Source organism: Rattus rattus, chromosome 11 (genome assembly GCF_011064425.1).
Source record: "Rattus rattus isolate New Zealand chromosome 11, Rrattus_CSIRO_v1, whole genome shotgun sequence".
NCBI classification, from domain to species: Eukaryota; Metazoa; Chordata; class Mammalia; order Rodentia; family Muridae; genus Rattus; species Rattus rattus.
The window spans coordinates 17,612,883-17,627,103 of NC_046164.1; the positions used below are offsets into that span (position 1 = coordinate 17,612,883).

The 14,221-nt window shown below is 41.5% G+C and overlaps 1 protein-coding gene across 7 annotated transcripts in view; it reads right to left on the reverse strand.

Moving 5' to 3' along the window:
* Evi5 (ecotropic viral integration site 5) overlaps positions 1-14,221 on the reverse strand; it is a 157,703-nt gene that overhangs the window by 93,819 nt on the left and 49,663 nt on the right. For all 7 annotated transcript variants that reach the window (XR_004389481.1, XM_032917016.1, XM_032917011.1 and 4 more), the window contains 8 exons: positions 13,575-13,764; positions 12,777-13,001; positions 11,829-11,903; positions 7,456-7,581; positions 5,409-5,552; positions 4,490-4,579; positions 4,300-4,397; positions 2,179-2,239 (listed from right to left, as the gene is read on the reverse strand). Coding sequence is in view for 6 of the 7 variants with exons in the window: in XM_032917016.1 (XP_032772907.1) it covers positions 2,179-2,239; positions 4,300-4,397; positions 4,490-4,579; positions 5,409-5,552; positions 7,456-7,581; positions 11,829-11,903; positions 12,777-13,001; positions 13,575-13,764 (1,009 nt within the window). In the remaining variant the exon portion in view is untranslated. The remainder of the gene's footprint in view (positions 1-2,178; positions 2,240-4,299; positions 4,398-4,489; positions 4,580-5,408; positions 5,553-7,455; positions 7,582-11,828; positions 11,904-12,776; positions 13,002-13,574; positions 13,765-14,221) is intronic.

Sequence of the window (14,221 nt, forward strand, 5' to 3'; positions counted from 1 at the left end):
TTTATGGGATGGACAGAACTGCAGGTAAACGCATTTGTTGCCAAGTCTGATACCCTCAGTTCAATCCATGAGACCCATAGGGCAGAAGGAAAGAATCAAATCCCAGAGTTGTTCTCACCAATAAACACATGATCACGCTTGGCCCTTAGGAAGTAGCCCTGGTAGCCCTGTTGGGAGGTGTGGCCTTGCTGCAGGAAGTATGTCACTGTGGAGGTGCGCTCTGTGAGACCTTCCTCCTAGCTGCCTGAAGCCGATCTTCTCCTGTATGCCTTCAGAACAAGATAGAGCACTCTCGGCTCCTTCTGTAGCTCCATGCCTACTTCAATGCTGCCATGCTTCCTCCCATGACGATGATGAACTGAACCTCTGAACCTCTAATCAGCCTCAATTAAATGTTGCCTTGGTCACGGTTTCTCTTCACAGCAATGAAAATCCAAACTAAGCCATAAACATTTCTTTTTTCTTTTCAAAATAGGGTTTCCCAGTGTAGCTCTGGCCTCAACTCAAATCTGTACGCCAGGCTAGCCTCAAAGTCAGAGAGCCACCTGCCTTTGCTTCCCTCCAAGTACTCACCACTTATACACCATTATACACAATTACATTTATTATTATTATTATTATTATTATTATTATTATTATAATTAAGTACACTGTAGTTGTCTTCAGACACACCAGAGAGGGCATCAGATCCCATTACACACGGTTGTGAGCCACCATGTGGTTGCTGGGAACTGAACTCAGGACCTGTAGAAAGAGCAATCAATGCTCTTAGCCACTGAGCCATCTCTCTGGCCCACAATTAATTTCTTTAAATTGTTTTATTTTTGGCATACTAGAGATTGGCACATAAGGAAATTAGATACTACTGGATCATCCAATCAGAGTGCATAATCCATGATTTCCACCCCACAGCATCAGAAGAAAACATCAGCTCTGAGCGCACCAAGGGCTCATAAGGATCCTAGGCTTGAGGCGGAGAGGTGGGCTGTCTGCAAAGGCACTTGCCAGCATCCCTGGGGCAGACACATGGTAGTCTAAGGAAGAGAGCCAACTCCTGCAAGACACAGCGCGCCATTGTACTATTGCTATGCATGGTGCACATGGTACACCTTACTAAAAAGCCAACAACAAAAGGACATATTAACACGCATGCGCGCGCGTGCGCACGCACACACACACACACACACACACACGCACACGCACACGCACACGCGCACACACACACGCACACACACACACAGTCACACAAGAATTACTAAGTGAATAAGTGTAATAAGAATTGTTTGATGTTGCCAGGCCTGGTGGCAAATGCCTACAGTCCCACTCCTACAGTGGAGCAGTAGGCTCAGAAGGATTTAAAAGGCTTGCCTATCTCAGATAAACATAGGTTCCAGCCTTTTGGAAACGTTGGGAAATATATCTGAGTTCACCGTGCTGAGCTGGCACTGTATAAACATTAAGGGTTCTATCAGTTTAAAGATGTCAAACTTATTTTTTCTTGCACAAGGTTAGTACACTGTACTAGATATGTAAGACCTTATTTATATGATTACGGAAACCAGTATTTTCTAAATTAAAAGGAATTTCTTGTCTTGCAGAGGTACAGATATGGAGTTCAGAGTACAAATACATTTATTTGCTTCAAATTGAAAATCTACCTGCTTTCCGGAGGATGATTCAAAACCATAATTTTTGCTTAAAGGAGAAAAATTTATGCTGGCCAAGGGATCCTGCCAGGCCACAATTGGCCCAACTAGTCCAACCCTTGTTCTGTACAGCCAAACTATGTCACCCTGCTCTGAACTGCACAACACAACAAATACTTTCTCTGCCAGTTTTACAAACGTTGCAGAAGAACGCAGTTTCCACAGCTCTTCTCCTGAGGAACAGGTCAAGGCATGGAAAACAGCTATTTCTTCTCACAGCAGAGGGACAGCAACTTCACTCACACCATCCTACTTCCAACTACAGGCAGATCCCAATAAGTACAAATTTATCTACTACCAAATCCCTGGCCTGAAGAAATGTATCTGCAGCGATTTGAAAAGCCCTGTGGGGATTGGGGATTTGGCTCAGTGGTAGAGCACTTGCCTAGGAAGCGCAAGGTCCTGGGTTCGGATCCCCAGCCCCCCCCCAAAAAAAAAAAAGAAAAAAAAAGAAAAGCCCTGTGATGCTTACTTTAATTTCACCTTGCTCTTCCATTTCTTTAGTTTTTATTGTAGTGTATTCTTTTTCAAGTCTAAAAATAAGAGAGAAAATTAAAGGTATATTTTCATTCAAAAGTAGTTATTAATTATTTAACTTAAAAGAACATGTTAGCCAGGCATGAGAGGCAGAGGCAGGCGGATCTGAGTCTGAGGCCAGCCTTGTCTATAGAGCAAGTTCCAGGACAGCCAGGGCTACACAGAGAAGCCCTGTACTAAAAAGCCAAAAGCAACAACAAAGAACATTATTAACATCAAACGCATCCCTAACTTCTCCTCCAGGTACAACTAGAAACAGTTTTCGTGAGAAACGAATAGCAGAGCGGTGGACTGGGTGGAGTGGGGAGGTCAGGACAGGAAATGTAGATGTAGTCCACGCGTGTGACACAGTCCGTGGTAACAATACCCGAGGCATGCACCAGACACAGCACCATGGTTAAGAAGTCACAGTCACACAGCAGGGGAAGCAGAAAACTGCTTTATACCATGAACACTGACGTATCAGAGAATAAGGAAGCATGGTTTCTGTACTCTGCTTTATAATTTCTAAGAAGGAAAATAAATATGGCAAAGTATTAATAACTGTTAAAGCTAGATATGAAATATGGGTATTTATCATTCTAATCTATTTTTATATATATGAATATTTTCCTGGTTGAAAAAAAAATGGTACTTAGGAGTCAGGCTAGTGACTATAAACTATTCCTTTAGAATTAGATCTCATGGGTTGGGGATTTAGCTCAGTGGTACAGCACTTGCCTAGCTCCGAAAAAAAAAAGAAAAAAGAAAAAAAAAGATTTAGATCTCATAAAAAGCAAGATGGAATGCTACGCTGGTTTTGTTTTGGCAGTTTTAAGTGTCAATGCAAATTTACCTTCTTAGCACAAAGAAAATGACAAAAGGGAGCTTCAAAACGCCAGGTGTGGTGGCACACACTTGTGATTCCAGCACCCAGGAGGTACAGGCAGGAAAATAGTGAACTGCAGATTATTCTGGGCTACACAATAAGGCCATATCACAAGAAAGACAAGGAAAGAGCAGACTCCATCGAGCCTGTCTGTGGGTGCAAGCATGCAGACTGAATGAATACAAGTTAAGGATAAAGTACAGAAGGAATATTAACAGAGCACAGGCCTGGAGGAGATGGGAGTATCTTGTACTCTGAATTAGTATCAAAAAGGAACAAAATACTTTATTTAGAAAAAGGGAGGAAGTCAGACAAGGTGGACCATACTTTTAATCCTGTATAAGTGCAGTTAGGAAGACGGCCAGAGTTCAAGGCCAGTCTGACCTACAAAGTGAAACACTATCTCAAAAGAACAACAAACATCTTGCTACGGCAAGCACTGCTACAGCTCAGAAACACTTTAAACCACAGAAGCTCCAGCGCATGAATTCTAACTAAGCCATTGGGCTAGGAGTCATTTAAGTAAATACTAGGAGCTGGAGAAGAAACAGCTACAACTCTTACTTAACGTCACACTGACCTTACTTTAAGACAGAGAGAAGGTTTAAGGCAGGAACTGAGTCTGAGCATCTTGAACATCTTGGAAATGAGATGAGAATCTGAACATCTCTCATCCTACCTGCTGGTTGGCTGTGCTGCCTGCACGGAGGTAACACTGGGGCGGACTGTGAGGAGAGCCCTGTCAGTGGCTAGAACCACTCAATGTGTTCTTAGAAAAGTAGCACAGGAGGGAGGCTTGGTGTACAACCTGGTGGTGGAACGTGCATTTAGAATGCTCAGTCCCTCTGCTCACTCCCAAGAGTAACCACAGTGATTAGAAACAGCAGCAGGCTTGCCCACACCTGCATGAATGCACCTAACTCCATCAGAATGGGAAGCAAGAAAAAAGAGATCATGGGAGAGAAAAAAAAGTTATGCAGAGTGATCCTGTGTATCAGTATTAAAAGTGGAATGATAGCCTAATATTGTCTGTGCTGTACTGAAGCTGATACTACCTAGTGAGATTAAAACGTTTCTAGCCTAAGGAAGAAACATAGGGCACTTTTCACTGCACTGTTTCCTATGTCCACTGCACTGCCTAGATGCTTCAGTAAGTTCTATAGCTGTGCGATCACACAAATTACTTACTTTTTCATTTTTTTTGAGTTGTATTTGACTTGGTAAGCTGACTGGATTAATTTTTCTGGGCCACCATCAAACTGATGTGGAATGACCTTCTGGAAGTGCTAAGAAATAATAAATGAAAAGCAGAATTGTTACTATACATGCTCCATTAATGACAGATCTAGAAACATTTAAGAACTCCTGAATGACTTACCTGTAACATCCCTTCCATGTCAAGTTGCATTAATTCTGCCTGATTCATCTGAAGAAGCGCTAATCCTACTCGAAACACTATTTCTAAACCCTGATGAAACAAATTAGATAAAGTTAAATTTGTTTACTCTTCCATCAACAAAAAATTAACCAATCAAAATAATACCAAAGTAAGCATTTAAGGATCTAAACTGAGAACTGACCCATATTTTCTGTAACAGTCAGAGAGCAAGCATTTTACACTTGATGCCCACCCTTCTGACTATCCCTCTCTATCACGTAGCCCTGCAGTGGACACAACACATGTAAAAATGGGCAGGGCTATGTTCCAAGAAAACAAATGAGAGGACAGACTTGATATGGAAATCACAGCACTGACTACCTGTTGAATGCCAACTCCATCCTAAACTGTTTAGATAAATCATATAAACTGATCCTTCCAAGAGGTAACAATGTTGCATTCAGAAACAGAGGACAAAGATCACTTCCATGTCACTGGCAATGGGAGAGCAGTCACAGGAATGACCTGTCTTATTGTTTGGGAAATAGATGCACTACAACAATACTAACTGGGAGAGAATTTACTTCTCATTTACTCTCCCTGTACCATTCAAAGGTGATAAGGAGGATGAATTCAGAGAGCAAGTTCAAACTTAACTGTATATATCTGAATCCTCGATACAGCCTCAAGAACTGGACCTGTCTGCACTCAGACGCCCTGTAAATCTCAGCTTCCTCATCTAACAATGGGAATAGGATCAGCACCACCCAATAAGGCTGTTGGGAGGTTTAAATGAGGTAATTACAGAAGCAGTGCGGTGGAGACTCGGGCTCTCTCGCTTCTCCCTGCACTGCCCTGCTCTAACTAACCAATGACTCCTTTATCATGCTGTTATTCCTAGTCTGTTCATGCAGCTTACCTCAGACATAAAGATGTCAAATATCCTTGTTGCAATTGGTAGTGGGAAAGTTGTAAGAAAGATAGTCAGGAACCAGGATGATGCATACATTGATGTATGGAAACTCTGAGACTGAAAATGTACAAAGAGCTCTGGAAGATACTCCTGGAGAGAGAAAAGAATAGTTAAAACACAGTTACGCTGAGGGTTCAAGGCAAATTATCCCCAGGTAAGCCTACTAAACACAAAGGCCTAGAATTACAGAAAACTTCAACTGTAAGCATTGACACTGAGTTAACAGCTGCACTCTAGGGAGGGCAAAGAAATGACAGGAACTGAACTTCAGGTCCATCTTCACACTGATTCACTGATAAGCAAAACCTATCAGAGTCAAACATCCAGCCAGCCATAACACTCTACTGAACAACAGAGTCAAAGAATGTTTATTCCTCTTTGTCGTCTTGGTGCCTGTAGTTGTTGGTGTCCTCTACACTTTTTAGTTAGCTTTAATACTTCTAAAAATGTTTAAATAAAAGAAAAGCCATGATGGACTTTCGAGGACTACATATACCAATTCATCTTTACTTCCTGCAAAGTAGGAAAAATGACAAGGCCTTCAGAACTGTCTTAACACTCAGCATCAAGAGTTTAAGGTTTGCATCAACAAACAAAATTACTATTTCAGAAAGAAGAAAAATTACCTCAAGATGTATTCTGATTTTTTCTTAAAGTATGAAAACATTTTCATATCCCATTCTTTATACAACACACAAGATTTTATGACTCCAGAGAAAGGTGACTCTCGGCTGGGCGGTGGTTGAACACACCTTTAATCCCAGTACTCCAGAGGCATAGGCTGGCGGATCTCTCTCTGTGAGTTCAAGGGCAGGCTGGTCTACACAGGGAGTTCCAGGCCAGCCTGGGGTACACAAAGAAACCCTGTCTTAAGTACTCTGCCTCTTGTGTCAACAGAAAGGCTGACCCATATTCTAAAACTCTTTCCATCGAACTGAAATTTAACTAAAGAAGAATACTCATACTTTTCTATTAAAGGACAGTACAGTAAGGTTATTTATAAATAAATTTTAAAATTAAGTTAAAAAATAATCAAATCTAGAAAGATAAAAAATTTTCAAAAATGTTTTTCACCTTTCACCAGGTGTGGTGCCATACACTTTTAATCCCAGCATTCAGGAGGCAAAAGCAGAAAGATCCCTGTGAGTTTAAGGCCAGTCTGGTCTACATAAGTTCTAGGCCAGCCAAGGCTTCATAGTGAGACCCGATCTTTAAAAAAAAAAAAAAAAAAAAAAAATCAAAAAATTTCCACTTGATTTTGATTCTAATCTTCTTCACCTTTATTGTGACTTCTAGATCATTTGAACCTTAAACTAGTTACGTCATCAGATGGGGGAAATGAGATGTCAGGGGAAGGAAGGGAAGGAAGGGATGTAACAGACACAGTGTCCACAAGCAGTGAACTGGGTACTACAGGAGACTCAGACCCAGCAGTGACAGCAGCAGCACACAGGTCAGTTGTGGCACATTTGACACCAATGCTTAAAGTCTGAATGAGAAAGTCCCAGATCACAGCTGGCTTGTTGACAGCTCCTCATTTAGAAGTAGGTCTGGGGTTGGGGATTTGGCTCAGTGGTAGAACGCTTGCCTAGGAAGCGCAAGGCCCTGGGTTCGGTCCCCAGCTCTGGAAAAAAAAAAAAAAAAAAAAAAAAAAAAAGAACCAAAGAAGTAGGTCTAATTGTGCTAAACTGACCAAATCATCATGGAATTAAAACACTGGTTTTTTTTTCCCAAATGTTGCTTTGCCCCTTTTTAAAACGTGTTTAAGTATTTTTCCTTCATGTACTTTTGTGCACTGTATGTTTCTATGCCACAGAGACCACAACAAGGCATCTGACCCTCTAGAACATGATTTATAAATGGTTGTAAGGTGCCATGTGGGTGGCAGGAACTACACCAGGTTCTCTACAGGAACAGCTTCTGTGCATTTGTATAAAGTTTGCCAAGATGACTTTTCAAAGAGGGGGTGCAGAAGGTGAGAGTAGACATTTACCTGTATCATGCATTCAAACTGGTACATGCACAGGCCCAACTCTGCCATACTTGGCTTAAAGAGTTCACGAAGTCGGTAGTCTTGCATTAATTTAAAAAATACGCAAAAAGCTTCTTCTTCTGGCATCTATTTTAAAAAGAAAAAATAACACTTTATGACATACAAATAAAACCATATTCTAAACAAAGCATAGTTCAGTAGCAAATAGTTTCTTTTTTGCTCTGACCTACATGTGTTTATGTGTGCAGGTGTTCAGAGGCCAGGGGGTCAATCATGGAGGCCACTCCTTGGGCTCCATACATTCTGTTCTCTTGAGACAGGGTCTCTCACTGTCCTGGGATGCACGGAGCACAAGTTTCTAGCACTGGGACTGCACAAGCACCTGCCACACCTGCTTTCGCACAAGGGTTTTGGACACTGAACTTGGCCTACGAACAATGTTTTGAATGGACATAGAGACCAATATAAAAAGCAGTACAACCATCAAAGTCAGGTGGTTCCAGGCTTCCAAGTCTGAGAATGGAAACTCTGAGACCAATGCCTCAACTGGTCTAATTCAGTAATTTAATTAACCTATATGTCTACAGCTATATATTCAGTTTTTAATCAACCTATATGTCTACAGCCATAGTACCCTGAACTGAACCTATCTAATGTAATCAACAAGTATCCATTTCCAGGTAGATTTTTCCTTCTAAATACAAGAATAACATCAAAACACGTATAGACTTTACTCTTAAGGACCTTAGACTTTCTAGAGATAAACAGATAATACACAGAATAAATCATACTAATTTGTTGGTGGTGATGAATGCTATGGAAATAAACTGGAAGAGGGGGGAGTGCTGGGGAAACAAACCGCTATTTATGTAAGTCAGGAAGGAATGGAGATTTAATAAAACACATTTTAAGAACTAGTAAAGGAGACGAGGGAGTATTGAGGAAAGAACAGCCCTGGAAGAAAGAGAGTACAGACCTAAGACAGAAAACGATCCCATGGCTCAGTCCCACTTAGTGGACATTTTGGAAAGGATTAGGAAGTGTGGCCTTGTGGGAGAAGATGTTACTGGCTGTGGGATTTTAGGATTCAAAAGCTCACAGCAGGCCCAGTCTCTATCTGTATCTCCTCTCCTTTCCCCCTTCTTCTCTCCTCTTTGCCCCTCTTTTCCTCTCCTTCCCCCTCCACTCCAACTCTCGGATGTGAGGTCTCAGCTACTGCTCCAGTGCCACACCTATCTGCCTGCCTCCGCCATGCTCCCTACCATGATGGCCATGGCCTCACCCTGAAACTGTAAGCAAGCCCTTAGAAAACCTTCTTTTGTAAGTTGCCCCAGTTATGGTGTCTCTTCTTGGCAATAGAAAAGTCTCTAAGACAGACCTAAAGACGGAGTCCTGCTGCAAGCTTGATCAGCAAGCAGAGGCCACTGAGCTGGAGCTCAGGTTACGCCGTGAACAAGGTGCAATGTGCACAAGCACTTAGCAGATCCAAGCAGAATAAAAAAATTAACCAGATTAAACTTGTATTACTTAAAAGAAGTCACGAGTAAAGGAGTAATAAAGAAGAAAAATGAAAACACTCTAGGTTCCAGTCATTCCATTAAGTTTTTACTTTTACTTAAGACAGCTGGAAAGCTTTGGGAATTCTGAACAGAAGTGATATATCATGTAGACATTAAAAGAACTTCCGAGTTCTATCCATAATTGTGTTTTAAAAGTATAAATCACTAGGAAATACCTAATAACAAAATAACTTGTTTATAGGATATTTTCTTTACTTACATTTCAAATGTTATCCCCTTTCCCGATTTCCCCTCTGGAAACCCCTTATCCACCCCCTCCCCCTGCTTCTATGAGAGTGCTCCCCCATCCACCCACTCCCTCACTCACTCCCATCTCCCTGCCCTGGCATTCCCCTACACAGGGACATTGAAAGAAGTAACTTTTTAAAAGCATTGAAAATATTTAAGGGATAGCATTTGCATAACTAGATATCTTTCGAAAAAATAGAAAAATAATAGTTTTCTATTCTTCATTTGCAGTCTATAAGTACATTTCTTTTGGGGTGGGTTTTTTCCCCCACAGGGTTTGTCTGTGTAGCCCTGGCTGTCCTAGAATTCACTCTGTAGACAGGGCTAACTCACAGAGATCCAGCTACCTCGGATTCCAGAGTACTGGAACTAAAGGCATGTGCCACCCCCACCCAGCTCTGTAAATACATTTTAAAAGAGAATATCCCCGAAAGATCTCTCAGTGTCCCACTTACTGAAGATGTTTGCAAATGATGAAATACATCTTTCCAGCCTCAACACAGCTAAGGACATAAGGCGCCTGCATGCCCTTCCTCTGCCCTAACACACCCACACGTTCTGCTGTGGAAACCATCCCTATAGTAATTCAAGCCCTAAAGCCCCACTGACTTATGCCAATCACAGCATGAAGCCTGAGCCATTTCATATGGCTCTCCTCATCTGACTCTAGTTCCAAAGTTCTGCTTGTGTCTTCCGTCAGATGAAACATGCTGCACCCTAAGGTAGCTGCTATGTCCCCACCCTCAGGTCACCTGAAAGAGCAGCAGTTAGCAAAGTATCACTTGAACTTCAGAGCCACTTCCACAGAATCAGCCTCTGCTTCCTAGGACTCGTGCCAACCAAACGACCCATCTACTCCCTCACAAACTTTAATGTGGCCTTCTCGAACTGCTGGTCACCTCCTTAGACTGCTGCGTCGCCTCTACCAACTCCTACTCTTTTTCACTAAGATGAATTCTCTAGCTTTTGACTTCCCCCTGAAGCCTGAGCCTGGCAGGCAGCTAATGTCTCAGGCTCTACAGCCACACCACAAATTGACATCTGTTTTCTACTTCTTGTGTACTTATTTCTCCAAGACTAAAACATTCTCTTGTGGAGGGGCAAGAGGCTCAGGAAACAAGAAATTTGGAAGGTCCAAGGCTTCCTAAGGCTAAATACTTAGTGAACAATTGTTAGAGCGAAGGGAAACTGTGGTACGGATGCTGCACAGCAAACTCCAGCAAAGCAGCTGTGCAAGACTCGGTCATCAGGAAGGAAAACACTGCTCTCTAGAATCTAGAGTCTAGATGCTCAGCAGAGATGAACACTAAAATGTTATTTTGAAGTCAATATAAAAGAAGAGATTTGTGGTGAAATTCACTAGGCTGATAATAACAATATTTGACTTTAATAGTAAAAAGGTGACAATCACTTACAAGTCAGAAAGATCACAACTTTGTGGAAGATCTAACTACATCAACATTAACATACGTAACAACATTAACATATCCCTTACATATGCTATGTAAGGGATAACTCAGCTTTACCTACCATGGAAAAATACCCTACAGTAGACGGCTAGCAGCTCTCATAACAGTGGGCATGACAGTGGCGGTCAGCAGTGTGTAGGATGCAACAGTAGAGAGCAGGGGCTCAGGGAGCCTGAAGCCCTGGGCTCTATCCCTAGCACCTGAGCGACAGACAAAGTGAGAAGGGAGAGTCCTTACACACACGGGGCCTGAGAGTCACAAAGCAGCTTCTGATTCCTACTCTGTCCACCTCCTTACAACAGACGAGCCTCTGAGTGCCTCCCGTGTGCCAACGCCTGCAGACGCACCTGCATCACTTCATGTAGCTCTCACAATGTACCACATGAAGATTACCTAAAATCCAGCCCAGGTGAGTGCAGAACGGAGCTGCAAACAACAGCCTACATACGCAGCTCACATCAAGTCACTTTCCAGGCCTGAAACTCTGAGACTAAATAAAAAGGAAAATAGAATAAATAGATTTTCAACAAGGCTAAAGAAATTAATGTATATGTCATTTCCCTTCAAAACTATATTGTCTTGTTCTAAATTCTAAGAATGTCCTACCCAAATCTATTCCCAAATTAATCAATAGCGTCATGCCCCTGGGACAGTAAAGGAAGCTGAGTGACCCAAGTTACATTCCTGAAAGAGAATCAACCCCTGCAAGCTGTGTCTAAGCCACACATACAGAGCACATATGAAAAGGTTCTGCAATTATTTTCCCAAGTTAGAAAACTGGGCCTGCAGCTCAGTGATACAGCACACAAAGCCCTAGGCTCAATCTCCAGCAAAGGAGTAAAGAGGAAGGAGAAAGATGGAGGAAGGGAGAGACAGGAGGGAAGAGGAGAAAAGGAAGGGGGAGAGAAGAGAAAAGAGGGGAGAGGGAGAGGAAGCAGAGGAGCAGAGGAAGGAGGAGAAAGGAGGGAGTGCAGGATTTGAAATTTCTTTCAGTGGCAAGACAGTATTAGCATACATCGTTTTACCTTTTAAGTGCAAATGTAAATTACTATGTGTATTATGTTTAGGGAGTTACTACTCACGCCCACCAACTCACCTGCAGAAGCAGCAGTCCAACTATGAAAGCACTGCCCTGACAGTAGCCAACCTCGCGGTCCACTAAGGAGTACGCCTAGAAGTAAAACGTGACATTCAAATACTCCACACGGATACTCTATCACCTTCTCTAAAACCTAAAACTGGTGGGACAGTTAAATTAAAAGTCTGTTTACTGTTTTAAAAGCTCTTGCTTACTTGTTGCAGATGTTATTCTATAAATATTTAAAAAGCAAATGGTTTATTACATAAAATTTCTTTTGACAATTTCCCAATAAGAAAGTGGAAGCTCCTAAGGACAAAGAAAATAAAGTAATTTGTACTCAGAAAGGCCATAGAGCTTAAAAGTCAAGTAAAATCTTTATCTGATAGAGATAAATAGTACATCCAGTTAAGGTAAAACAACAAAATTCAAATGACTTAAGAGACTGGTACTTCACAGAGTTACATGGGAGAAAAAGAAACTAGGAAGGCAACATTGAAGAAGCCAGGGTAACCTTTAAAGAGCTGAGCACACTTTACAACGAGGACCATTATCACGGCTTATGAAGTGGTTGCAGTGTGAACTATTTATCATAAAGAACCCAGCATAGGGGGTTGGGGATTTAGCTCAATGGTAGGGCGCTTGCCTAGCAAACGCAAGGCCCTGGGTTCGGTCCCCAGCTCAAAAAAAAAAAAAAAAAAAAAAAAAAAAAAAAAAAACAGCATAGTCAGTGAAAGTTAGTTAGTTTTGTCAACCAAGGGTAAATAATGTGACAAGTTTTCTAATAAGTTCTCCAAACTACATGTTGATGAAGCCTCAGAATTAAAGCAGAAAGTGCCCTAAAACTAAGTTATTGCCCAAGTACCTGATTATCATGAAGGGAATTCATGCTTCAGTATGGAAATGTAGAATTTCTGCCTTTTACAGATTCATTTCATTTTTAAAAAGTGAGTAAATGGAGCTCACCTTCATTACATTAAATAAAACCTCCTGTCCAAGGCTATCTTTTTCCTTAAAGAAGTTGTGTTCTGGGTAAGTTCTGGCAATGTCCCTCCGGATCAGCTTCTCACAAGGTGACGTCATCTTCAGTAGCTCTGAATACTGGTCCTTAACCGGCATAGTCTGAGCATCACACAGAAGCTGCCAAACTATGGCTCTGAAGTGGTGGGGTATCCCTTTACGAACGAGCTCCTAAGAAGAGAAAGGAAACAAACTTCTAACTGTCTCATACCCTATAATCCAAGAATTCTAGGGAGGGGAGTGTTGGAATGGAAAACCTTATCAAATTTATAATTTACAAAGTTTGTTTAATAATAATGAAATTCTTTAAACAAGGCTACGATTTGGCCCTTGGGTAAGTTCTGATCAGGAGCTACAAAGCCATGATAGATAGTCATTTCACTGAGATTGTGGCCTTTAAAGGTATGAAGGTCCGGTAGTCCAAAGCCACACATATCATGCTACTGTACCATCACATTCAAAGGGCTGGTGAAGGAAAAAGGCAAAATACTAACACAGACTCTCACAGTTTCATTTCTGAATTTACAAAACAAGAGAATTTAATTTCTAAAAATAATTTTCAATTGTGAATTTCTACAACTTACAACTCCCATCAAACATGGATAATGAAGATAAAAAGGCAACCTGTTCATAACACAGCACACAGATTACTTAGAAGAACCCTTCTGCTTTTCCTAACACCCTACAAGTCCATGTCTCTTACCCTCTGAATAAGAGAAAGGACTTCAGTAAACAGCGAAATACCTTCACTTGCTTTTCTTTCTTCTTGCGTACATCATCCCACTCATTCACAATTCTTCCCCATAGAATCCAAGAGTCTTCCTCCAAGTGGCTGAGGTTGCTGGAGGCCGATGAACTTGAGACAAGAGAGGAGCCGCTGTTTCTTCTTGACCCATTCACTGATCTTAAAGACTTACTGTCTGTCTCTATTAATCTAAACAGAATTAAAACTGTTTAAGATACCATCTCACATGATACTAGATAAAGTAAGAATGGCATTTAAAAACTTCACTACAATAATTAAGTTTTGTTGTTGAAACAGGGTTTCTCTTTGTAGCCCTGGCTGCCCTGGAAACCACTCTGTAGACCAGGCTGGTCTTGAACTAGAGACCCACCTGCCTGTGCCTCCCGAATAGATTAAAGGCATTTGCAATCACGCCAGCTCTAAGTTACAGTTTGAAATTAGCAACTGCTGCACGTTTTCACTATGCGTAACAGTTAAAAACTAAGCCAATAAGATATAAGCCATTAAATACAACTAGCCCCATAATAGTTCATGTTCATTGCCACTGAAAATAAAGAGGCCAATGAAAAGGCTCAGAGGATAAAGTGCTTGCTGCCAAATCTGACAACCTGAGTTCAATCCCCAGTGCCCACGTAACAGAAGAAGG